Source organism: Mixophyes fleayi, chromosome 1, assembly GCF_038048845.1.
Source record: "Mixophyes fleayi isolate aMixFle1 chromosome 1, aMixFle1.hap1, whole genome shotgun sequence".
NCBI classification, from domain to species: Eukaryota; Metazoa; Chordata; class Amphibia; order Anura; family Limnodynastidae; genus Mixophyes; species Mixophyes fleayi.
This window is the reverse complement of record NC_134402.1, coordinates 410,585,181-410,612,138: the sequence shown is the minus strand read 5'-3', so window position 1 is coordinate 410,612,138 and position 26,958 is coordinate 410,585,181. Positions and strand designations below refer to the sequence as shown.

At 40.3% G+C, this 26,958-nt stretch overlaps 1 protein-coding gene across 1 annotated transcript in view; it reads right to left on the bottom strand.

The window, feature by feature from the left end:
• Positions 1–26,958, bottom strand: part of CMYA5 (cardiomyopathy associated 5) — a 64,866-nt gene that overhangs the window by 34,371 nt on the left and 3,537 nt on the right. Inside the window, exons 2-8 of the mRNA XM_075182379.1 lie at positions 25,138–25,724; positions 20,150–22,173; positions 13,565–13,660; positions 12,256–12,489; positions 10,832–10,854; positions 6,009–6,130; positions 2,819–2,968 (exon numbers count right to left, since the gene is read on the bottom strand). Of these exons, the coding sequence (XP_075038480.1) occupies positions 2,819–2,968; positions 6,009–6,130; positions 10,832–10,854; positions 12,256–12,489; positions 13,565–13,660; positions 20,150–22,173; positions 25,138–25,724 (3,236 nt within the window). The remainder of the gene's footprint in view (positions 1–2,818; positions 2,969–6,008; positions 6,131–10,831; positions 10,855–12,255; positions 12,490–13,564; positions 13,661–20,149; positions 22,174–25,137; positions 25,725–26,958) is intronic.

Here is a 26,958-nt window from a genome sequence, read left to right as displayed (position 1 = left end):
ATTGGTTTTTTTGAGGATAGGAGAGATAAGAGCGTGTTTAAAGGAGGAGGGGACTACACCAGAGGAGAGTGATAAGTTGAAGAGGTGAGCAAGGTAGGAGCAGACAGTGGGAGAAAGAGAGCGAAGGAGGTGGGAGGGGATGTGATCGAGAGGACAGGTCAAGAGAGGAGAGGAAAGAATGAGGGAGCTAACTTCTTCCCCTGTTGTGGGGCAAAAGGAGCACCAGAGTTGATTGTTGGCGGGAGGAGAGGCGATGAGGGTGGCGGGAGAAGGGGAAGAGGAGATGTTCAGTCTGATGGCCTCAATTTTGGAAGAGAAAAAAGTGGTAAAGTCCGAAGCGGAGAGGGAGGGCGGGACGGGAGAGGGAGGGGGAGAGAGGAGGGAGTTGAAGGTGGCAAAGAGGCGGCGGGGGTTGGAGGATTGAGAAGAAATTTGGGACTTGAAGAAGGATTGTTTAGCGAGGGAGAGGGCGGAGCAGAAAGAGGAGAGAATGAATTTAAAGTGAAGGAAGTCGGCCAGGGAGCGATATTTCCTCCAGAGGAGTTCAGCAGTGCGAGAGCACTTTTGGAGGAAGCGGGTGAGTTTGGAGTGCCAGGGTTGGGGAATAAGGTGGCGTCTGCGGATAGCAGAGGCCGGGGCAACAGCATCAAGGGCAGTGGTGAGGGAGAGGTTGTAGAGAGAGGACGCCTTGTCAGGACAGGCCAGGGAAGGAAGAGGTGATAGTAGAGTTTCAAGAGAGGAGGAGAAAGAGGAAGGGTCAATAGCATCAAGGTTGCGCCTAGTGAGGGTGGCTTTAGGCGAGGCGGGAGCGGGGGAGGACGACAGAGTGAAGGAGAGGAGATGGTGGTCAGAGAGTGGGAAGGGAGAGTTAGAGAAGTCAGAGAGATCACAGAGATGAGAGAAGACAAGGTCGAGGGAGTGACCAAGACAGTGGGTGGGGGAAGAGGTCCACTGAGTGAGGCACAGAGAGGAGGAAAGGGCGAGAAGTTTGATGGTGGCGGGGTCAGAACGGTTGTCAATGGGGATGTTAAAGTCGCCAAGTATGATGGAGGGGAGGTCAGAGGCGGGGTAGTGGGGGAGCCAGGCAGCAAAGTTGTCGAGGAAGAGGGACGTGGGGCCAGGGGGATGGTAGATGACGGAGACACGGAGGTGGATAGTGGAGAAGAGACGGATGGAGTGAACTTCGAAGGAGGAGAAGGAGAGGGAAGGTAAAGTAGGAATAACCCAAAAAGTACAGTTAGGGGACAGGAGGAGGCCCACTCCACCTCCTGGGCGCTCATCCGGTCTGGTGGAGTGAGTGAAGGAGAGACCCCCATAGGAGAGAGCAGCAGGAGAGGCAGTGTCAGAGGATGTAAGCCAGGTTTCAGTGATGGCAAGAAGATTTAGAGAGTTTGAGATGAAGAGGTCATGGATGGAGGATAGTTTGTTACGGATTGACCTGGAATTCCAGAGGGCGCATGAGAAAGGGAGGATGGGAGCAGGGGAGATGCGGATGAGATTGTCGGGGTTGGAGGAGCGAGGGGGGGGTGAGAGGTGGGGTGGTGAGAGTTGGGCAGGAGAAGGGGGGTGGGGGAGAGGATAGGTATGGGAAATGAGCAGGGCGGCATAGTACAGAGCAGGATCAAAGGCAGTGGCGAAAACAATATGAAATGCAGTTAAATGCAATGCAATAAAATTTATATAAAGTGCAGATGCAATGACATGAAATGAAATAAGAAAATAAAAAATGGGATGAAATGAAATAAAAGCGAATAAAAATTACAGTGTGAATAATATAAAATAAAATAATATTAAGATAAGATGCAAAGCAATAAGATAAACCATAAGATAAAATGGAATACACTACAATACGATAAAATAAATCAAAGTAACGATAAAATAGATCTAAGTAAAAAGTATACACTACAATACGATAAAATAAATCTAAGTCATAAAATAAATAAATAAATCAAAGTAATAGGATTAAACAGGGGCTGCAGAGAGCCGGTACCAGGTGTGAGGAACGGGAGACGTTGATGTTCTTGTCATACATTTCTTTGTCCTAGTTTATGTAATAAAACCTGCAATAATTTAACATTTAATATGTACCCTGACTGTACACAGAGTGAAGGCAGCCATTATATAGGCTGATCATGAGTAGGCCGGCAGTCTATTCACTGAGTACTAGCCACAAGAAACTAAGGGGTATATTTACTAAACCGTCGGTTTGAATAAGTGGAGATGTTGCCTATAGCAACCAATCAGATTCTAGCTGTCATTTTGTAGAATGCACTAAATAAATGACAGCTAGAATCTGATTGGTTGCTATAGGCAACATCTCCACTAATTCAAATTCGCAGTTTAGTAAATATACCCCTAAAGTGATGTGACTACCTCCTAGTGAATCATCAAGGTGCATTTTTAACACTGGTTCAGCCCACAAAATGTCTGTAGATGACAGGGATACTGGGAATGAAATGTATACACAGGGCCGTTTCTGTTTCCCCCACCAATAAATCGTATTTAATCAGTGCATCATGAAGCGTTTATTATGGTAAACTTAATATTTTATTGTTTATCTGCTGTAGAGGAACTCCTAAATCATACACCATAAGGAGTCTAATGAGAGAAGCAGAAGAATAGACAACTGTGGATTATCCCACAGGGAACCAGTGGCATTAGAAAGGCCTCCATTACTGCAGTCATTGTCCTGGTTAGTAGCTCAGAATCAGCCAGGTTATATACAGCACCTTACGAAACTGTTGGCCACATGTGAGACATGAAAGACAATCATGTTGCCTAGCAACAACTGCACCTAAGTCCATGTCTAAAAACTCACCATTATCATCGCGATTCCCTTGAGGCTCCTCCATGCAATACACCTGAAAAAACTCAATGACGTCCTTCTCGTTCACTGTCCAGTACACGGTGATGGAATTGCTGGTGGCGGTGCAAGGTTCCTGCAACTTTACCTTTGGAGTCTGCAGAGCTGCCATAAAATCAAAATGATGTTATAAAACTTATAAATGTTACTTTCTCACTGTTTAATTTATTGCTGTAGCAGGTTCCCAATCATACGAATGAGAAGTTTGTGAGTGAAGGGGATCGACACCCACTTAGCTGGTTCCAAACATACTTAGAGAGAAGAGCTGCATGGGACCATTACTGCCATTGGTGACCCCAGCAGATCCGGGAATGGCCCATCCAATGATAGAATGCTTTTGTTTTTCACATTAACTCCTACAACTGTATCCAAAACTAAAATGTTGTTATCCTTTAAACTTAAATCAAGCCTGAAATATCTATTATCAAAACACGAATGAATACCTCAGGAGATTAAGCTAAATCAAGTAATTTATCAGCTCAATCAATAAATATATTGTCCTTTGTAAATAATCAGTATATAAAAATTTAAATTAGTCTTTGTACTTATTCTAAAACGCATATGTTATTTTACTACACTATATCACAATTTGTAAAACATTCTGAAGTTATATCTTAAAACGTGCATACTTCCATCTCATTCCGACTACATTCAGACATAAAGGCAGGTCAGGTATTTGTTATTCCAGTAACGAAGCCATGTACTGCTTATCACAACACTTCAACTGGTCACAGGGGTACAGTCAGCCCCAAAAATCCAAGTAATTAGAGACGATAAAAGATTAAAATGACTACCGGACACAAGGCAAATTGACTGCACTGATGTTTCAAACCTCAAGAAAGTGTTGCAAAAATACATATATTTATTATCATTTATAAAGTGCCATGTTACATATGGGATTTCTAAAAGCTTTGTGGCCAAGGATATTTCAATAGTCTTATAGTCCAGGAGGGAGCTGTGATACATGGGATGACATTGAAAATCTAGAGCTGTCAGCAGTCCGGAGTCACCACGTAAAGTAATAGGGATAATATTTATTATACTTGTGGAAAACTGCTGAGCAAACAGGTAAAACAAAAAGCACAATATGACTAGCGATGTTTATATCCCAAGGCGACACTGAGACCTCAGTTAATGAAGACCGTGCAAGGTATAACCCAGGGAACTAGGTATAACGACTCATGGGCCAGTAAATGGGAGGTCTGACACAGATTTCGGAGAGGGTGCTAAAAGTGAGAAACAATATACTTACAGCATCTGTACAACATTACTTACAGTCCAGTATGAGCTGTTAGTGGCCACTGAAGTTACAGTTTTGGTTGTTATATAAGTCAGCCTATCACCAATTATTAAATTATATAGCGTCAACATCATGCAGCACAAAGGATGTTCACTCATTTACATTAGCCCCTTCTCCTGTGGAGCTTACAATCTAATCCCCTACCACAGACACAGAAATACTGTACAGCCATTTAGTGACAAAAACATTTAATCTACCAGCACATTGTTGGACCATTGGAGGAAGCCGAAGCACTCAGAATAAATCCATTGGATCACAACGACAACATGCTGGATATTTTGCCAATTTCCCCCTTTTATGTCATGGGAAGCCCACCCACTGTGGTCAGCACAAACCAGGCAGACCAGAAATACTTTAAGAATTGTTTACAGAAATGGACCGAACATAGACGGTTTAGTACCAGCTCTGGTGATTATCATCATCATTTATTTATTTATATAGCGCCAGCATATTCCGTAGCACTTTACAATGGGGGGGGGGGGGGGGGAGGATTATGTGGAGCCTTCATTGGATCTTATCTGCTTTGTAGTCTAATCCAGAACAGAATTTACACGGCACATACTGCAGGTTTTCTATTTCGGTTTTGCATAGACCTTGCTTATTTCTGAGACTTATTCTTCCACTTAATGTTTAAATTTGCATTCTACACGGGTGTGGAAAGATGAGTTAGGTCACCTGTGTGACCACGTGTCCTGCATTTTCCAGGACAGCCGTAGCTGTAAATCCTTAACTATGAATGCTTTTCTTACTAGAATTCAAAATGCTGGGGCATCTGGGTCAGATAGATTAGTGGGATTACCCAACTATTAGTTACTCTGCTCTTTCCTCTGCACTAAAAGGAAGGAAGTGGTAATATTTATAGTGTAACATTCTTAAGCCCTTGGACATCTTCCAGATCTGATCTGGAGCAGACGTCAACCAATCTGCATTATTTTCTGACATTGCAAGGTTTCTGAGCAATACATAGTGGGTTTGTTTTATATATATGACCATCTCAGTAAAAATAATAGGTACAAGAAACTTCTTTGCAGCAACAATTTATAAAACTTTGTCTTGCTTGTGCCCCTGATGTCTGTCTTAGTTATTTTTTTATGAACGTCTGCTGTATGACCCTGACCTTGCAATAGTATTCTGACCACTCTCTTGCGGGGGTCCACGGTTACCAAGATTCCCATTAAGCTCCTTGCCCCCAGGTTATCCAGTGCCAATCACTAGTGGTATAGTAGGTCCACATCTTGGTCGTTTCATGATAAGGTTGTGACAGTGGTTTTATCATCAGAAAAAAACTGGGACAATGTGGAAGTTTTCTCTTAACAGACAGAGATTGTTTCACTCCTGTCACCAAATTTTCACTCACTGAACAAAATGTGCTCAGTGAAAAGTGGTTCAGCTGCACAAGCCAAGATCTTGTGACTCCGGAGAGGTTATCTTACATGTCACTCTCCTAGAATTAGCCTGTGCCTTCTTCTAAGAAGCTCATGGTTTCAAAGTGACAAGATATCCCGGGCACCATGTCACGACTGGCAGGCATCTCCTCTACGGTAACACACAGCTGTTAGTCTTCTCTTTCCTGGACACCAGGGGAAATTCTAACATCTTGCTCAGTTCTAAAAGCAAATCCCAAATGTCAGCATTGCAATGATTCAACTGTGAAATCCGGAATGTTTGCCATCGATCAGACAGCAATTACTGTCACACAATACAGAAGACTGGACAGGGTTTAGCCTACAGAGGGTCATGTGGAATTAAGTTATATAGGAAGTTATTCCCATATTGCATATGATGCAAACAGTACACACACAGAACATTGCTTTCAGTGTATGATATTCCAAGTACAATTCCTACCTGGGGCATGTGTCACCGGCTTCTGGTCTGCTTTAGAAGAGTTTGCAGCGAGATGATCAAAGATGGAGAATGCGCTGGGGATCTTGTCGAGAGATAAAGTGTTCTCTATTGCTGATAATAGCCTATGTGTGATTACAAAGAATATCTTGTTTTATATTTTGGAAACTGTACAGGCATCTCAGTGTGTCTGCTCAACACATGAATGACAGCGCCATAGTTTACAAGTAAAATATTACTATACAAACAGGGTAACAAAAGAAAAGGTTTTATATTCAAGCAAAGACAACTTGAATAACAACTATACCAGTGGTCATGAAAGCCAATAATATGACAGGCGAAAAGGAAAATATTTAATTGAACTAAAAGTATTTAAACAATTTATAAACATTAAATATTGAAAACGTTTCTTTCACAATATACAGTAGGTGTATTACACCTTATGCGTTTCTCTATAATGCTACATGCTGTGTAAACTTTGTCATGTTTCTATGTCCTGGTTCAAGCCCTGAGATTGGTTTAGACTCATTTGGCAAGTGATAACAACCAATATAGGCATTATAAATGTTAATAAAGAATAGAGACAAGACACTCCTGTGCTATAATCACTAGACCAAGGTTGTCAACTAAAGTTTTATTCAATTCATGGTGCAGTAATTGTAGAACATAATGTTTAGGATAAACACTGACTTCTCTATGACATCTGATTAGCACAATAAGAGGTTATAAGGAAGTCCTGGGGGTAAATGTATCAAGCTGAGAGTTTTCCGGCGGGTTTGAAAAGTGGAGATGTTGCCTATAGCAACCAATCAGATTCTAGCTGTCATTTTGTAGAATGTACTAAATAAATGACAGCTAGAATCTGATTGGTTTTTCAAACCTGACGGATAACTCTCAGCTTGATACATTTACCCCCTGGTCTCTATTGCACATCAGTGTTTATAGAATTAGTGCAATATTGTGACAGGTCTGTCAGTGCTGGTAATAGGTAACAGCCATCAGAGCCCCTGTAACACATAAGGTTTGGTTAAAAAAAATAAACATGTTGTCGGAATCAACTTCTGATTTCAAATGGAACCAGGTCTCTTCATAAATAATTTACCTGTAAGCCATGACTATCACACCTATTTGGTATTCCTATATTTGGGAGATGGAGCTGACTAACTTTTGGTATAATTTTCTCGAAATGAATTAACTTCATGAAAGCAATCACAGGAAGATTTGTGGAAAGTATATATCTTTATTTTCTGCCTGTTATTCCAATTGTAATACACATCGGGGTTCATGCTGAGTTGAACGAAAGTTGCTTTGTGGGTGTCTAGTGCTAGTTCCAAAAGTAATAGTTTATGTGCAGGCTCAGATGAAAAAACGCAATTTGCGTTCAACTCAAAATCACATAATTATAGAAATGGCTGTAAGAAAAATGTAAGTGAACTGTATAAAAGTAGTAGGAGAAGTGGCGGTATACTAGCCCAACTCAACCACTGAAGACACATAAAATAACAAAATATTGGGCCTGATTCATTAAGGAAAGTTAAGCAAAATATAGTAGGAACTTTGCACCTGGGCAAAACCATGTTGCAATGGAGGGAGAGGCAAATTTAAATTGTGGGACAGATTTATAGTTGGTGTAGGGCATGTCCTAGATCAACTTTAAAATTCAGTGTACAAATAAAGCTATCAGTTATTTGTGTGCTACATGATAAAACAGCCAGTATTTATCTTATGTGCAAAATAATATACTATTTTTTTGCACCCCTTGCATTGTAACATGGTTTGTCCAGGAGCAAACTTATTCATTTTTTTGCCTTACTTTTCTTAATGAATCAGACCCATTATGTTTCATTAAACAGCTTCTTTGTGACCTGGTATTATTGTTGGTAAAGACAGAGGCACTCAGAAAAGTAATAAGTCCACACAAATTCATTCATTAAAAGAAAAAAAGATTATTCTGAAAACCAGCATACACATAAATGGTAATATTGTTCATGCACAAGAGTCTAATCAGTGGTGACTGCTGCATAGAGGTAACTGGAGAAACTGGTGTGTCTCTAGTTTATTGTTGGTAAATATAATGGGATAGATAGAAGTTCTTTTAGAGACTTCACTGCTCACATAAATATGAAATCCTTTTACTTTAACATGATGCCTACAATCATAAGAGACACTTATATTTCATGTAATTCTTTCCCAGTTATTCAGTTTTCATAAAATGTAAAACCAACAACTAAGCCGCCTCTGTAAATATTGGTACAAGGACAACGTTCTGTCTAAACAGTTCACATTATTAATAAAATGCCAGTATATTGTGAAGCACTGTACAATAGCGGGATTGAGTTTCAGGCAGATTATACACAAAGACTTACTGGCATAAGGTTCATGGGGTCATACTGAAATCACAACTTCCACCCCGATTTTTAAAAAAAGTATAAAAATGGTGCGATTTATGAATGTGCTTTTTTTAATTATCACCCCATATGGCAATGATAGGGGATGAAATAATGCAGCCATTTGTTAAAAAATCATGCATGGACAGCGCATCCGGTAAGAGGATGTCCCGACAATGACTCTATATTCGCTATTTAACGGAGGGGAGAGCACAAAGCCTGAGCGAGGGGGATCCGAAGCCATTTCCAGAATGTTTAAGGCTTAATATATAGGTCCCTAATTATTTCTACGTGGCCACCTTCCAACACACTGAAGGGGAAATTCAATTAGCCGCAACGTGTCTCCGAAGCGTATGTGAGACACTTCACGTCAGAGATTTCTGCAAAATCTCCACTCATTTTTCCTTTCACTTCATAGAGGTGCGAAGAAAAATGAGTGGAGATTATTACCGTAATTGCTGACAATGTGCGCTCCGTGATGTCCGCACACCACATCTTAAGATAGGTGCAACTCAACATAACCAAGAGCACAATTTTTGTGGTCTGTATTTTACGTTAGGACCGCAAATTGCACTCATGAGCTACTAAGTGTGCACCGTGCTGTTCACTGGACATACCATCGAGTTGCACTGCTATAAAACCAAGGTGTACGCATCCAGTGGGCTAAAAAAAAAGAAAAAAAAGCCATTGGCATGTGGACTGCAGATAATGATGGTTGTGCTTACGATCGGCTCTGTGCCCTACCTCCCACATAATCAGCTCCTTAGTCAACTTTGCTTCTATGATGGCAACATCAATGTCAGGCGCCGTCTCCATGCTGTGTCCGTCGCACAGGGACGCATGTTTCCGCTGACAAGCGCCTGGTTGCTAGGCAACCAGATGCATTTCCAGGTCCCCGTCGGCGGCGCTTCCCGTTGCCTAGCAATGGGGCGCTACTTGCAGATTCCGGCGGTGGTGTTCAGCGTCACCACTGCCAATAGGTAGGCCATCCCCTCTTCACTATAAATAACTGGTGGGTGCCAGAGTATTAGGTCCACTAATCTCCAGCACTTCAGAGCTATTCTGAATTCTTTGTGTCTCCAGTGTATGACCCGGCTATCGTTCTATTCTTATTTCCAGTGTTCCATGTGTTTTGACCCGGCTACGTTTTGACCTCCCTCCTATCTCCAGCGCTCCTGATACCTGACCCGGCTAATTATTTGACCACGCTTACGGACTTCCCTATTGGCATCCCCTGATTATATGGCTTGACCCGGCCCGCCTAACTCCTCTTCCATCCTAACGTTTCACTGGTTGCTCCCTCTGAGGTCTGCGACCTGCGTGTCTCCCGCAGCAAAGTCCATACTACCTTGCGGGGGTTCCTGGCGAAGACCTGGGACACGTTAGACTCCGCACCTCTTTGGTGAGTAGTGTTGAAACCAGCAAGCTTTGTGCCCTTAGTTCCGTGACAATCAATAATGGGTGGAGCGCCTCTGCAGCACGGTGCCCCCCTCTCCCTGCCTCCTATACCGCGATCTGCTGGTTCGGATTCTGCAGCAGCCCCATGTATACCTGGGGCTGTGATTTGTGTAACAGACAGCAGTGGCCCGTGCTGCCCTCACTACGGCCCTGTACAGGGCTACACACAGCCACAACAGTGCCAGTGCCGCATGAATGCAGCAGTCTGCTCTAGAACCAGAAGATATAAGAGGCTCAGGTAATACAATTCATAGATGCAGCTGCTGCTGTGAGATTCCTACAACGACTAGTTCATGTCTCCCCCTTACACTGACTCTGCTCATTCCAGCCACATTACACCAACGTCTGTAGGCAGTAGTGCCAGTCACCAATGGCTGCTTTATAACTGGCGACACATAATGCTGCTGCCTTACGATAGCCACATGCAGCCACAATTGTGATCCCGCTACCTTCTGTATAAAGTGTTCTCCGCACCTCTTACATTATAAGCTGATCGTGGCCAAGGAAACCTTACATTCTGTTTCATGATATTGTGTGTAATTTGTATATCATGATCACCTCCATGTACAGTGCTCCGTAATATGTCACTGCTTTATAAAGAGAGCGTAATAATAATGTACAAATCTGTAATTATGGTCTGTTTTCATTTAGAAGCTTTGGTCCATTTTGTTTTGTTTTTTTGTGAACTATCTGCCTGAGAACACAGATTCATATAGGAATCAATACTCCATATGTTACTTTAGAGCGACCCATAAACTCTGCCCACAATTAAAATAATGATAACAAAATCCACTGGGTTCTCGTCATAACATTTCAAAATGGCCCAACAACATTTGGACTGAGAGAGTAGCTATAATGTTAAATGGAGCATTCTCTATATATTATGAATACAGCGCATATTACAGCCTCCAGTGAGTAGACTCCAGTAAGGTTTATTTTGCACACACATTCCTTGCACTGCATGAACAAGAGGAACTGTACCTGCTATTGATGTCATTATGAGTCTGGAAAAAGAAAAATACATCAATATTATACACCAAACACTATGTATTCTCTGTTATCACCAGCAGGGTAAATGTTTTTATTCTAAAAGGAAATAAGTAAATAAATGAGGCTAAACTGATCAGTATTTTAGGAGAATGTTTTGTAGTACTAATAGGGTACAAGTTTGGACTTTGATGTGGCATTTACACTCTTGCACAGTTTCCCTCAAAAGATTTTTCTAACACTCCATAAATTGAGGCATCTCCCGACTGCACAGAGGAGGCCTGTTCTGGGTGATCCATTGCAGCAGCCATGTAAAAAACAAGTCATTTTGGCTTTGTAAAATATCTCCATTATTTCTTTTATATTCAATAAATCTCTTTGTGACCTTTCCTTTGGTAGGGTTTACAACAATACGTTTGTTTTGTATGGCTGGCCATTCCACACAGGACAGACTAGGTGGGAGATTAGCATCCCAGAAATTCAGCACCACATTGTTTATAAGATTAGCTTGGTACGTTGTGGTACCTACCCAACTGAGTGAAGCTAATCTAGGTATGATCATACTTTGTGCTAACATGGTCTCTATGAAGAAAATGCATAGTCTGGATTGAATGAGTTGCACAAGAAAGAAAAGAGACACAACTTAGAGAAAGGTAATGCATATTAGTCTATTGCAGGGGTCAGGGAACTTTTTTACCTTTTACCCCAAAATATATTTAGATACGCCGATGTTACCCCCTTGATTTGAAGGGAAGGAAATCATATATTATTAATTATTGGAATTCAAAATTTTATTGAATCTATTCAAAATTTCTTTGAAAGCTTCAACTTCAAAACTTCAGGTTTTGGAGAAATGATGTTACTTAATTTTTGATACGAGAGCATCAATATTGGGGCATTTTGATGACAGAGCAATTTGGATAGTCTTCAGCGTCCAATCGATTTCTCTGCTTTGTTTTTTTGTTCGTTAGAGTGGAAAATCCTTGTTCGCAAAGGTAGATTGTTGCAAAAGGCTGCAACTTTTTGACTGCCTCCTCATGTGCTTTTTTGAATGCCTTTGCAGCTGTTGACATCCAAAAATATGACAGATCTGCTTTGTTTTCAAATGCAATACATGCTTCATTATTACATCTAAGCTCAAGGAGTGCCTCTGCCAACCCTTGAGGCTCTTCTGGTACAACAGCAATTTCACATTTAAAGGGGTCTACAATCCAACTGACAGCATGTGAATCGGCAGAATTACCCCCAGGAATTTCATTTTTACCCCATTTGGGGTAATTTACCCCTGTTCCCTGACCACTGGTCTATTGTAAGTGTCCATTTGCCTATTGTGATGTTGTAATAAAGATTTGATGAACTACAAATTGCAAAATGAGCAAACCTTGTACATAGAAATGTATACAGTTTGACGGACTTACGTTCAGGAACACAACAGAATCCGGCTCATCCATATCCTTTACAGCTTTCTCGAGGATTTCCTTTGCTGTGTCCACATTCTGCTGGAAACTGACCATCTGATCATACAAGTAATCCATCTTCATCTTCTTTATCTCCTCAAAGCTCTCCCTCTTCTCCTTATGCTGGGCAACCACTTTTTCAACCATCTTTTCATTCTCCTCTGCCAAACACTTCTCTGCTTCTGCACAATTTTTCTATGTAGGTAATACAGAATAGGGGTCTGATTCATTAAGGATCTTAACTTGAGAAACTACTTATTTCAGTCTCCTGGATAAAACCATGTTACAATGCAAGGGGTGCAAATTAGTATTCTGTTTTGCACATAAGTTAAATGCTGACTGTTTTTTCATGTAGCACACAAATATCAACTTTAAATTTCAGTGTACAAATAAGCTATCAAGTATTTCTGTGCTACATGAAAAAACAGTCAGTATTTAACTTATGTGCAAAACAGAATACTAATTTGCACCCCTTGCATTGTAACATGGTTTTGTCCAGGAGACTGAAATAAGAAGTTTCTCAAGTTAAGATCCTTAATGAATCAGGCCCTAGGTCACAGGCAATATATAGTTGTAGATTAAATAAAATAAAAAAACAAGTTTAAGTGAATAGCTCTATAACAGGCTGATCAAGAAACATAATTAGAGGAATAAATACAAATGAGTAAGGAATTTTCAGTCTTCTGACAACATTCACTCTTTTATTAAATACTACGATTTATCTTTCTAACTTCATTCTACGTTTATAACCAAGGCTTTTATACAATCTAGGGCTATGCAAGTTATTTATTTATTAAAAGTTGTAAGGGAATTTATAAACCATTAAAATAAATTTATATGAAGGTGACTAGCCCCATTAAGTTGAATTATTAACAAATTTACCATTATTTTTGGTGATATGGTTTCGATAACAAAACACAAACAATGAAACATGAAGATGAGATCATGTAAAGGTTCAGTTGAATGTCTTGGTGCCAAGTTCCACATAAATGATACAGATAATCTGGCAAATCTTGTCTGTCTTCCACTGATTGCACAGACTTTTCTTGTACATCAATATGCACAATTTGCACATTTAAGATTAATTATAATATAATAATTATAAATACTAATAGGTATGATATAGTTGAGAAATGGTGACAACCAAAACTAGACATGTGCTTTCTGTAACATTACTATCCGAATTTAGTGATTAATTTGGAATTAGACAGAAAATTAAATTAAAGTCTGTAAAATATTGATAGAAAAATAATATAACTATAATACTTACTTCAACGTCATTAAATAACGCCTCAACTCTAGTAACAAAATCCTCTGTTTTCAAGGAGCTTTCCTGCAGTCTCTCTAAGAGATCCTCCAAATTACTCTGAAAACAAAATATGTAAAAACATGTAAAAAAGGATCTTTTTAAATCATTTAGCGTTACATTCCATTTACAAAAAATAAAGGTTGCAAATGCTAACAACACTATCTAACAAACTATTACATACACACAAACACACATTATGGGGTAGATTCAGTACGGTAACTTCACAGCGCTGCGAGCAAAAATCAGTGTTGAAATTACCGTACTGTGCATATATTACCATAGAAAGAACATTGCTAGGAATTGAATCTACCCCTATGAATTTCAATAACAAAAATGGGGAGGGGGGGGGGGGGGGGGTGAGTAGTAGCCAGAATAAGCATCAAAGTGGAAAAGACGGGCATTTAAATCTAAATACGGCATGACAACCTGAGCTCCCAAATCTTAATGAATGTATGTTTCTCACCAGTATTTAAAGCAACCAAACACCCTATAATTTGTGCAGATGTTATAAACTGTGATTACGATAAGACAGCCAAAACAGTGATAGTGATTGCACTTCTATATGAATAGAAGTGAAGGTGTACACCACCATTGATGGATTATGGTCTGTCTAATATAGGGAACCATCCGACAGAAAGATAAATGATGTGAGGATAAATGGGGGAAAGCAGACAGTTCATCTAAATTAAAAGTAAACAAGTTAAAAGTTCCCGCAACTTACAGACTCTGGGAGATGATAGGCCCTTGTGAAGGACTGAGTAGGTCAGGGGCAAACGCAGGATTTGTAGAGGGGGGTTTCCACATCACGCCACCAGTGGGCGTGACCAGCATACATGGGGGTGTGGCTATAACATTAGACAGTGCTTGGCTGCTCTCCAACTCTTCCTATCCCTATAATATACATGGGCAATGCTGCGTGCACTACTGTTAGGTGCACGCAGCTCTCCCTTTTCAAGCAGAGCCGTGTGAAGCGGGGGCAGGGCCCAGCCACCTCAATTACAGTGCCATAAGGCTTGGAGCTGGGTTCCAGGCACTAGGAAACCCCCCTCTCGGTTTGCCTAGTACGTGGTATTAGCCCAGCCAACAGCTCTCTGCCTCCCACAACAGCTTTCATTATCAGACTCCATGGAAGCTCTAACATATGGGTTTAGTCCCCCAGTGAGCTGAGTATAGACAGGAAAAAAGTTGTCACCCCCGCAAGGTGTACAGTGGGCTCCTCCAATCCTTCCTTATCTTTTGTTCTGTCTCTTTAAGGCTGAGGTAGAGTAGGGAGTGGAAGTCCCTGGACCCATTCCTCCACTAACTTACCAGCTGGAAAATGTACAAGCGTTTGTAAAGCACATTGTACAGCTGGCGCCTCCTTAAATTAACACATTAACACCAACATACAGTGGCTTTTAAAATAGATGTCATTGTAGGCGGATGTCATGTTCATTAATCGGAATCCTTTCAAGTGTGTGTTACAAGCAGTCGCTGTCAAGAGCCTGTCGAGGAAGACACCATCGGTGTGTTCCTGTCTGGGTATGCAGTGTCAGATTTGTTTGAATTGTTATTAAGACTACCACCGTTCTTCAAAGACTGCTATACCATTAGAGGATGGAGGCTCATTCAGAGAACCAATGGAAAGAAAAATGGAAAACCATTTGAAATAAATTGCATATTTCCACAGGCACCACAAATAAACCTGGAACAGCCATGGGTTCAGTCTCCAGGGCCATCATAATCTGGATCAATATTCTTTATTCTGATATTTAAGAAAAAGAAGACGATACTTGCTACAAAAACTGTAAAGAAAAGGATTGATTTCCTAGGTCAAGCATCTTTAGACACTATTACACTTTCAGATAGAAGTTTGGCTTCTACTGTAGCGGCTGTCATAGACTCCAGCAATGCTGATGGACAGAAGGATTTCAAGGTATGTGGAGGCTTGGACACACTACACAGGACCACTGGGAATAATGGGTATAAGATAGAGTTTCACAAGGTGCCCAGGGGAAAAGTTTTTCATAAAGTCACAAGATCCACAAAACCTAGTGCAAAAGAAGGCATTACATAGTAGCCTACAAATTCTATTAGAAAAACAAGTATTTTAAGTAAATGTGTCCAGTACCTATGGATAAGAAAGGAACCGAATTTTAGTCCAGACTCTTTCTGGTAGAAAAACAGTCAGGAAACATCTGAACTGTCCTAGACAAGGAAACACAATCAGTTGGTAAAGGCAAAACATTTCCACATGGAGTCTGTAAGTGCCATCCTCAAGGTGGTAGAAGTAGGAGATTTCTTAACATCCCAAAACACAATCTTTATGGCGCACTGTAAGTCTTATATATCAACAATAAAATACACGTTAAAACAAAACAAACAAAAAAATCCTTATCATAAGATTTGCGATTATTACCTATTCAAATAATTTAAACAATTAAAAGATTGGACCAAAACCGCAGCTGTGCAGAGGATGTGTGTGTCCCCAATTAGCATAAGTGATTTCATAACATCCAATTGTACCTCAGCATCATAACCTGCTCAGAGTCTGAAGTACCAAACACCATTCCCAGTTTTTGTGGCTACCATCTGGCCTTTCAACTGCTCCCAGGACTTTTGCAAAAGTGCTAGTGGTCCTGATAACTGTCCTCGGGAAGCAGTGTATTGCAGTGATGCCATACCTTTGAAAACAGTGCCAAAACCAAGACAACCAAGGTAATTGCATTTTTACATGAATATTGCTGGATCATAAATCTCATTGAGTCATCTGATGCCACCTGGACGGCTGAAAGTTCTAGGAGTACAGATAGATACAGCAAAAGAAAAATCAGTGTCTCCTGACAGAATACAAACAATTCTACAGCTGGAATATCCTAGGAAAGTTTTCCTCAACCATAGTCGTCCTTCCATGGACGAGTTGGCAGATGAAGAAGGTGCAACTAGAGGTACACAAACTATGGGATCACAATCCAAAATCTCTGAGGCAACCTGTAAGACTGACACAAAATAACAAGAGGTCTCTAGACTGGTGAGAAGATCCAACAATGAAGGAAAGAGGAAACGACCTCTCAGAACCAGAATGGATGGTGGTAACAACAGATTCAGGCTCCAAAGATTGGGGGGCACAGAAATAATACAGGATGTGTGTAGTCAAATAGAAAAGAGACTACATGCAAATATCCTGGAAGCAAGAGCAGTGTAGCCTGTAATACAAAACTGTAAGCCTCAATTACAACACAAACACCTAAGAGTCTTGTCAGACAACAGGACAGTAGTAGTATTTATAAGCAGACATGTCATTGGTAGAGAAGAACCTGAAGTCTCCGTCAACACTTCATGTACCAGGAAAAGACAACAAGGTCGCAGACTATATCAGCTGATAATAGATCCATCCAGAGAATGGACATTGAAAATAGAATTGTTAACACAAATAGAAGAAAGGTTTGGGATCCCACAGATAGATCTGATGGCAATAAGCCAGGACAGCAGAGTAGAAAGATCACGAGGAACCACAAGAACAAATGATACATGCCCTATCAAGACCTTGGAAGTTCAAACTAGGATATGTGTTTCCTTGTTCCTCCAATTGCACCCACATTGAAGGAAATAAAAAAAGAATCTGTAGAAGTGATAGAAAATCTTCTGTTTTGGCCTCGCAGTTCATTATTTGGGAGATGTTCCTTGAACAACCAAGTCGTTCAGACCTTTTACATCAGGGACCAGTTTTACACCCAATTCTGGAGAATCTCTCTTTGATGACGTATAGATTGGGTGGTCACTACTGAAGAGTAAAGGTGTTTCTGACAAAGTGATTGCAGTGTTACTACACAGTGAAGAAAGATACATTCTTCTATAGCATATTACAGAGTATGGAAACCTATACATTATAAGTTAATATACCGCAAATATTGGACTTTCTTCAAGAAGGCTTACAGAATGGACATGCACAGGTGTCTGCATTACGTATGCTTCTGGACACAAGAGTAATATCACATGATGTAATCAAAATTTCCTTTCAAGCAGCAAAGACAATCCGACCTTGCATCAAAAAAAAATTGTGGTACCTTGGGACCTCATTCATGCTTTAGAAGCTCTAATAGTAGAATCCTTTTAACCATTACAGAAAGTATCATTAAAAAATGCTCACTTTCTGTAATATTTTTGATTGCCATCACATCCACCAGAAGAGTGGGAGAACCAGGTGACTCTTCAAACAAATCCTTTTTCATGTGAACCAGGAAACTGTATTGCTTTATATCCAGAGCCAACTAATGAGATTTAAAGAAAGTTGCATAGTATTGATTTGGCAAAAGCAATGTCTATGTATCTATCCAGAATAAAGGACATCAAATAGACAGATCATCTCTTTGTACAGCTTGAAGGTCCATAACAAGGACAAGGTTCTTCCAAAACTATGCTGGCACAGAAGTTATTGCACAGGTCTATAAGATTAAAAGGCGTGAGGTGTCAAGAATATTGAAGACACATTTCGTAAGAGCAATGGTGACATCCTCAGATCACAAGACACAGGCATCAGCAGAGGACCTTTGTACAGCCACAACTTGGTCATCAATCCATACATTTTACAGACATTATCTTCTGGACGTTATGGCTTCTGATCATACTCAGTTTGCAAGAAAGTTTCTTAAAGCAATTGATCAATACAAACACTTGTTTTGTGAGCATAAGTTAATTTGAAGTGTTGTTTTTTTATTGCCCTGTCCCCCCATATTAATTGCTTAGGTAGATCATGGAGTCTGATAAGTAAAGATACAAATGATATTTACCTGATCATTTCTTTTCGTTGAAGAACTCTATGGCAGCCCCAATTTCACATCCATGTTCTTGGGAGATATTTTTCAGATACAGCTTGGAAGACATTTGAAAGATAAGGAAGGTTGCACTTTATACTATATACCTTCTGGGGTGATTGGGGGACTGGATCCATACGTCCTTACGTTAGGGCTGCCATGGAGTTCTTCAAAGAAAATACATTATCAGGCAAAGATAATTTACATCTATTTTATTCTCATCGCTACTGAGAATTGTATGTCGATGAGATAAATGGTCTACTGAGCTAATGCAGCAATATTCTCAAACTCTCATTTACGCAAAGTGCAAAACATGCAATACAACTACCAATTACAAATGTCATTTGTGTCTGTCTTTGTTCAAGTGCTCACTATTTAAAGCAATATTTAGCACAACATTTTGCAGGATCAGGGCGTTTTGGATTGTTTTGGATAGAGTCCATGTATGTACCTAGTTATGTGCCATATGCCAATATTAGTTTTAGCATTGTATGAACAGATTAAATAAATGATATTAAAATAGTGAAGAATGTGCATTTATGCTGGTGGTACTTGTTTAGCAGGACGGACACAGAGTAAACTCAGCGAAGGTGGAATATACAGTATGCAATTCTTTAGGCAAATGAGTTATAATTATATATACAAGCAAGAATCTAATAAGAAAAGCAAATACTAGGTGATAAGAGACTCGCTTCATGGACTTTCCTTCAAACAACTTAAAAGTTAGGTAAAACCTCAGCCCAATCAAACTGGAGAATTAAAAGATGAATACAGTACAACTAAAAGACTAAACATTGAATGTATGAAGATTGTTTCATACACAGGTGCATTTGACACTACAATCTTCCAGCATTAGTGTGATAGGAGCCTCACATCATGTATCTGAGCTATTGGAGGTCCGTGCTCCTTCCACTATCCAACTCTCAGTCTGTGACTACCATTCCCCTTCTCACATCATGACACTGCCCTTGTCACATGCAGCCCTCTGGGCACTAACATAAACACACAAGTGGACAGGACTGCCTCTAACAGGTCACATTTCCCCTGCTGTTGTGGACATTATCATGATCTGATTGACTATGAAACACATTCAACAGATGAAGGTTGAATACAATAAGAAGGTCAGACCCTAGTCAAAAACACCATAAAAGCAAGCAGGCGCACAAAAAATGACAAACCTGAAAACAGAAAGGGCTCGTGTAGAGAATCAGATGACTTATGACTTTTGAGCGATAAGGGCATAGTTGCCTACTCTCTCGGAAATGTCTGGGAGACTCCCAAATTTCTGGGAGTCCTCCCGGACTCCCGGGAGAGCAGGCAATTCTCCCTAATCCCGTCCACCTCTGTAAATTAAACGGATGCGCAGCCATCATGGCTTCGTCCCTGTTTTCATTGGACCAAAATAGTGACAATCCTTTTGGGGGCAGGGCTAATGACACCATTCTTCGAGCCATAAAGGTCTGGTGAAACACATGGACACAAACGATTCTATAAATATGTGATATTTTGCTTTATTATTGTTGTTGAATTGGAAGAGGCCGCCTTGATCCACAGCGGCGTACAGTGGGGAAAACAGGACATACATAAAACAGGCACATCCAAAGAAGAACAAATAAATGCAGATGTTAAAAAAGGGTAGTGCAGGCTCTGCTCATGAGTGAGGAACATATATACTGCACTTATCTATGTATATATCAAATGTACAGAGTGTGAATATAATACAGCACAAATTATTTATCTATGAAACACTTACCTTCATTAAATTCACGGCATTGTCTAAAGTCGTCACGTCGTGGTCCTTATGGTCACTAAGAATCTCATCGATAGGGACTATAGGAATTTTACACATGTTGCAATATGTGTCAATCTGAGAATTGTCCTCTTCTTGAGGTGCTTCTGGTGGCTCTGCTGGTTTTTGTTCATGTTCTACTACCTCAAATCCAACCTCTTCATGTTCCGAATGGAACTCTTGCGTAGCATCCAAAAACAAGTCATCCTCGTGTCCCAAAGAGTCTTGATCGTCAAATGTTATTTCCTTCAAAGAAATGTCATCATCTTCAAGGTCATCTTGAGAAATAATGACATAATCTAAAGACTCAGCAATTTCCTCATCATCTCCTAGACGTTCCTGTTCTGTTATCATTGGTATTGGTTCTTCTTCTGGTGGTGATACTTTATTTGTATCGTTCACCAAATTAGCTTTATCATCTAACTGGACATCCTGTTTGTACTGTAATTTATTTCCTTTTTGTTCATAATCAGAAACTTCTATATTAATTTTTTGTTTGCGGTCAAATGATTCCTCGACAGCATCATCAACATTTTGCCTATTATCTAAACTTTCCCGCAACAAAGCTGTGGTAAGAGTTTCATCAAGCAATAGAACAGAGTCATCAGTTTTTGATGGCTCTGACCAATCTATTTTTGGGAGAGTTGATGTGTCTTTCTTGTGTTTTGTAGACTGTAAATGGTCTTTATCCAAAGATGACTCGCGAGGCAAATCTTCATAACTTAAAAATTCATCCTCTTCACTATCCTCCTCACTGTAAAAATATTCTTCCTCTGGTTTGCCAGCACCCTCTGGGATCTCATCTTTAAGATTAAATTTTTCAAAATAGATTCCAGTACCATCATCATCAGAAATTCTACTATGAAAAGTCGCTACAGAAGTGGTACTTTCTGCATCTGACTGGTCATGCCCATCTATTGTTTTACATCCTCTTGCTTGTTCATAAAGGTCTGAGTAAAGAAATGCCAAGGCAGGTGGTTCTTCCAGAAGTTCTGGGTTTATGGGGTAAGAAGTGGGGAAAAAAAAAGATTTGGTTAATACGCCTTCGTCTGGATTAAATAAGGATATTCCATTAGTCTTTACCCCCTTATCTCGCTTTTCCATGTCTTCCTCTAGCCTAGATTTTTCAGAAGGTGGCTGTGATATTATGGTGTCTTCATTGACAGAGACACCATAGAATGATTCATCCAAACTTTGCAATAAATAAGAGTCAGAGTCATCGTTGGTTGGTTCACTTTCAACAGAAAGACCGTGTTGTTCTATTGTAACATGGCCTATTTCATATTCGTCATTTAATGTTTTAAAGCCGGGCTCAATGGGTATCTTGTTGTCAACTAAAGTAAATTTTTCAAAGTAATCTATTTCATTAGTAGTTTTATCTGGATTTGTATTGTCTATGTTGTCAGGAATTCCATTCTTCACATCTTCTTTAATTGTCTCATTATCCTTTTCATCGTGTTCCTCATATATATTAGTTGGTGATATATCATCTTCATTACATAGCTGTTTGGGTATGAGCATGGGGTTTTCCTCCAAGTACTCCAGTTTATCTTCCATTGCTTTGCTTGCTTCTTGGTCAACAGAAGATATAAGATCTGGGGCCAGGATATTTAATATTTCTGATCCATCGGAAACAATACTGAACACGTTTGATTGAGTGGTGGGGGGGTCATTTACGTGATTTTGTGACAGTGGATCTTTTGTAGGATTACACAACTTAGCCACGTTTTCTAAAACGCTGCTTATTTCTAAAAGGACATATGGTGGATAGCTGTCAATATCATGCTTACTTGATAAAACTTCAGGTTTAGTTTCAACTAAAGATTGTGGGATGCGCCCCTTATATTTTGTAGTGTTGATGGTATTTTGCACACGGGGTTGTTTCACTGTCTTCATAATTTGCTTTTCAGGCACATTCTTTGGTGGACAAGTGGCTGAGACAGCACTGTCACATTTTATGATGGGGTTCTGTGCTGTATATTCGGGTTCTGGAAGACAAAACATTAATGAAGAATTCATATGATTACATTTATAGTAAAAGTCACAAAACAGAATAAGCCATGCTTATTACAAAAATTACAATGTCAATACTAGCATCATATTAGCAGGTGCAGAATATCGCATGAAATTAGTGGCTAGTACTTGGCAACCTGTGGGCAGATTACCTAGTCACAGTTATTCACCACCTCCTTGCTGTGAGACCACTTCAAACTGCGATTGCCCTTGATAGTCCCAAAAGAAGTACCACAGATCTGTGGGACAAGGAACTGGAGAGTAACACCCTGTAATAACATTACAATTTGGTGAGTAGGTAATCTGTCCAATACACTTGAGACTATATTGCTGATGTATGTGAAACTGCAGGATCGCCAAATCACTGGGTCTGCCACAAATGTGTCCACACAGACACAATGCCCACTGTTTAGGTGTTATCATTGAGCCTTATGACAACACAAACATCCTTATGTGATGATCAGTTGACAAGACTTCAATAATTCCTGATTAGATTTGGAATGTGCAGGATGAGGAGACATATACTTGAATTTCTGGACAGGTTTAGTTGAAATCAACCAAATTGATTGACAAAATCTTAGAGCATGTGACTTGCAGAAAATATAGTAAACTAACTTATAAAAAGTAAAAGTGATGAGTGCAACTGGCCATCAGCTCCAGAATCATTTACTCCCCTGGATCGTGGCCCAAACACAACAGATAGTGGCTGAGGTTGCAGGGACCTTCAGTGCTATATACAAAGCCCAGAGTCACTCAAAAGCACCGGATGAGCCTGGAGCCTCCTGACAATGTGTAAGTGACGTGGAGACTCTCGGAGGAAGTTCATGCATCAAAGCCGGTACTCTGCTATATACTTCCATTTCCTGGAGAAGGGGCTGGGGTATGAGGTGAGGGGTCTCTGCAATATGTCTGACAATGGAGTGGTCTCCATGCAATGACTCTGATCCCTGTATGAATACCCTATACATTGCTATTTAAACATTTTTTAGAAGCTATGGACTATTTTGGTTCATCAATTGTGTTTATGCGATTGTCTATGTGCAAACTGATATTCACATACTAATCAATAATTACTATCCTTTAGAGCTACCCTTAAAGCTTGCTCACATTCAATGAGTGATCAAAATGGGCCAGAAATTGGCATGGGAGAAGACTATACCTCTACAACGAAGCTACAGACCCCACCACACTACCCCCAAGATCTAGGCTGTCCATTGTTCAGGTGAGTATATATGCTCTCATATAGGTAATATTGTCTCATGTGCTCCCATATCATGTCATATGTTTCCATAGTCTCTATCATTATATCTGGATATAGTATAGGCCATATAAGACTATATAGGGGGCATGTCTGGACTGACAATCTGGGGTATGTATAGGAAGGCTTGCATAGGCATACTGGCTAAAGTTTGATCATGTATGTGTATATAGGCTATATGGGGGCATGTATGGACATACTGTGTGTACTGGCTATCTGTTGGCATACGAGGCAAAATTGGAATATTGAATATGACCATATAGCCTCACATGGTTTAATACACATAATATATAATCATTTTTCGGCTGCAATGTCTACACGTTTTCTCTGCGAACAACACATCAGTTATATATTTTTCCTATACCATGTGCACTACATGTTTTGTATTTGCCTTAATGGCATGGTGCTCTACTTATTGATTTTTTTGTTCATGCTAGGCTAAAATTTAAGTGTGCACCTCTTATGTCACACTACTTTAACAAATTAATTTGCTGAATATAGTAAACCGTTGGCAGCTTGTGTTAGCCCCTAATGTGTTCATGATGTTCATCCTATAAACAAAATTTACACTTGGCAGGTTCTGGGATGTAGAGTCAGCAGCGTTGTTACCTGGTGGGGCCTCTACTGTACCCCTTCCTGCCCCGTTCCACCTCTCCAGACGTAAGATAATACTAACTGTGCACATAGACGTACTTGTACACTACTGTGTGTGGCCATACGCAGAACAAATCAGCGTATTTTATGCTAATTACATGGTCATACACCCAAATTAGCATAAGACCCAATATGTTAATTTATGGACCATTACAAATGGATTATTTGCTGGAGATGATCTTTGGTCTAACTTGTCAGTATGAGGCGAGAAAATAATATTTATCTAGTATTACAGTAGATGACTGAAGTATATGGAATAAACTGTCTATTAGACTGGAAAAATATGATGAATGAAACCTTCCTTGGTCTGACACCCAATGTACTGTCTGTGATGAGAAAGCCTCAGCTGATTGACTCTCCAGTTGATTAATGAGATAAGACGAGATGTTGGCTAACTGCTTTGACAGGTCATTTACTGTATTGTCTAAAGGAGATCTGGGGGTATATTTACTAAACTGAGGGTTTTAAAAAGTGGAGATGTTGCCTATAGCAACCAATAAGATTTCTAGCTGTCATTTTTTTTGAATGTACTGAATAAATGCGTGGCCTAGTGGTTAGCACTTCTGCCTCACAGCACTGGGGTCATGAGTTTGATTCCTGATTATGGCCTTATCTGTGTGGACTTTGTATGTTCTCCCTGTGTTTGCGTGGGTTTTCTCCGGGTGCTCCGGTTTCCTCCCACACTCCAAAAAACATACTGGTAGGTTAATTGGCTGCTATCTAAATTGACCCTAGTCTCTCTCTCTGTTTGTGTGTATGTTAGGGAATTTAGACTGTTAGCTCCATTGGGGCAGGGACTGATGTAAATGAGTTCTCTGTACAGCGCTGCGTAATTACTGGCGCTATATAAATAACTGATGATGATGAATGATACCTAGATGCTGATTGGTTGCTATAGGTAACATCTCCACTTAAACCCGCAATTTAGTAAATCTAGCCTCTGATTTTCACCTCGTCTGTTTTGCTAAACTGACCTAAATTAATGATATTGGAAAACCAACTTAGACGGAAGAAAATATTGGCCTACCTGTGCCAACACATTCTGATTGTGTCACTGTTTCTTCTGTTGAGACGTTGGAGCAGTCAGCTACGGCAGGTTCCGGTTGTTCTTCTTGTGGTATATTTTCTGAACGTAATTCCGGTTTTGGCGCATCAGAAACTAGTACGTCAGTACTTCTTGTAGTACTGTCAGTGTTACCAGCTTCTTCTGTGTGCGTGGACAGGTGACGTTTAGCTTTTTCCAGGGCTTGCTTGAAAGAATCCCTCATGTTATCAGCCGATTGTTTGGGATTGTCCACACTCTTCTTGTGATGGGCCGACTGCCGCGCAAACTTAGCTGATGACGAAGGTCTAACTTTCTTCCGGCGTAGCTTGCCCTCGTCCAAAATGAAGATAACCTTACCAGGAGGAGTTCCGGCAGATGAACTTTCCATGCTGTAGACATCGGAGGTGGTGCTGGCTTCTGATGCCCAAGGTGTTGAGCATCGGCTTGAGCTAGTCTCCCAGTGGATTCCACTGTCTTCACACTGAACAGTGACCATAGAAAAGTCTGGATTTGACAGGAGACATTGGAGCTTGGGTTTTACATCTTCAGTGTCGACAACTTCCTTTAAACTGGAACAAAGTCACGTTAAACATTTAGAATAAATAATAAAAATGAATGAGGATAAAAACTGCACTCTGGTCTTGCTGAATAAAACCTTATCCCTCAAATAATTTCTCCTGGTTTATTCAATACAGTAAATGTTCTACAGTGGCGAGGTGGAGCTTACATCACTATTTATGTACTTAGGGAAACAGAGGGGGGGTTTCCTAGTGCCTGGAAACCCCCCTCAAAGCCTGGGGCACTGTATAACTGAGGTGGCTGGACCTTGCTCCCGCTTCACACAGCTCTGCTTGAAAAGGGAGAGCTGTGTGCACCTAACAGTAGTGCACGCAGGGGATGGGAAGAGTTGGAGAGCAGCCAAGCACTGTCTAAATTTATAGCTACGCCCCCATGCATGCTGGTCACGCCCACTGGCGGCGTGGTGTGGAAACCCCTCAACAAATCTTGCGTTTGCCCCTGATATATATTAAGAATAATCAATTCTGAAGACAAGCAGGGCAAACAATGACCTATTTGTATACAGTATTTAGCTGTGCAAAAAAGCCTGGGGAGAAGAAATTATAAGTTCAAATACTTTTATAGTTGTCATGTCACGTAAAATGCAGCCGGAATATGACCTCATGTACTCCTAACAGACACTTAATACTTAGTACTGTCCCACTGCATAATGTTTGAGAATGTTTAGACATTTGAAATATTTATATGTCTGCACCTGTGTCTAAGCAGGAAGAGAACAATCTTTGAATACTACCTGCTTAGACACAAGTGTAAGCATTGTAAATTTTGAAATGTCTAGAAGTTCTAATACAGTTTAAACAAGTGGTTCTTTGTAGCTCTCCTTCAACTGTTGCCCAGCTATTCCTTTGGCATTCATTATATAGTGTATGTATGTAACTATTAATTCTTGTAATGAGACACATAGGAGCGCTTCAGCCTCATTACAAAGCATTGCATTATGAATACCAATTACATTTTGATTGACAGGTCAGTACAGAGATTATCTGGATACAGTAGGCTAGCGTAACATTAAATTGCACCATGAAATAACCCCTGCTTAGATGCAGTAATCAGGATATGTCCTGAACCACCAGGACCTGCTCCTTGCCTTATATATTGCTCTATTATTACCAGGAGCAGGTTTACAGAGATATGTGTGCGATATTTACCAATAGTCTTGGCAATGTTGCCCCATCAGGACAAGGCTTAGTTTCATCCAAGTGTGGATGGGCCTAAACTATCTGT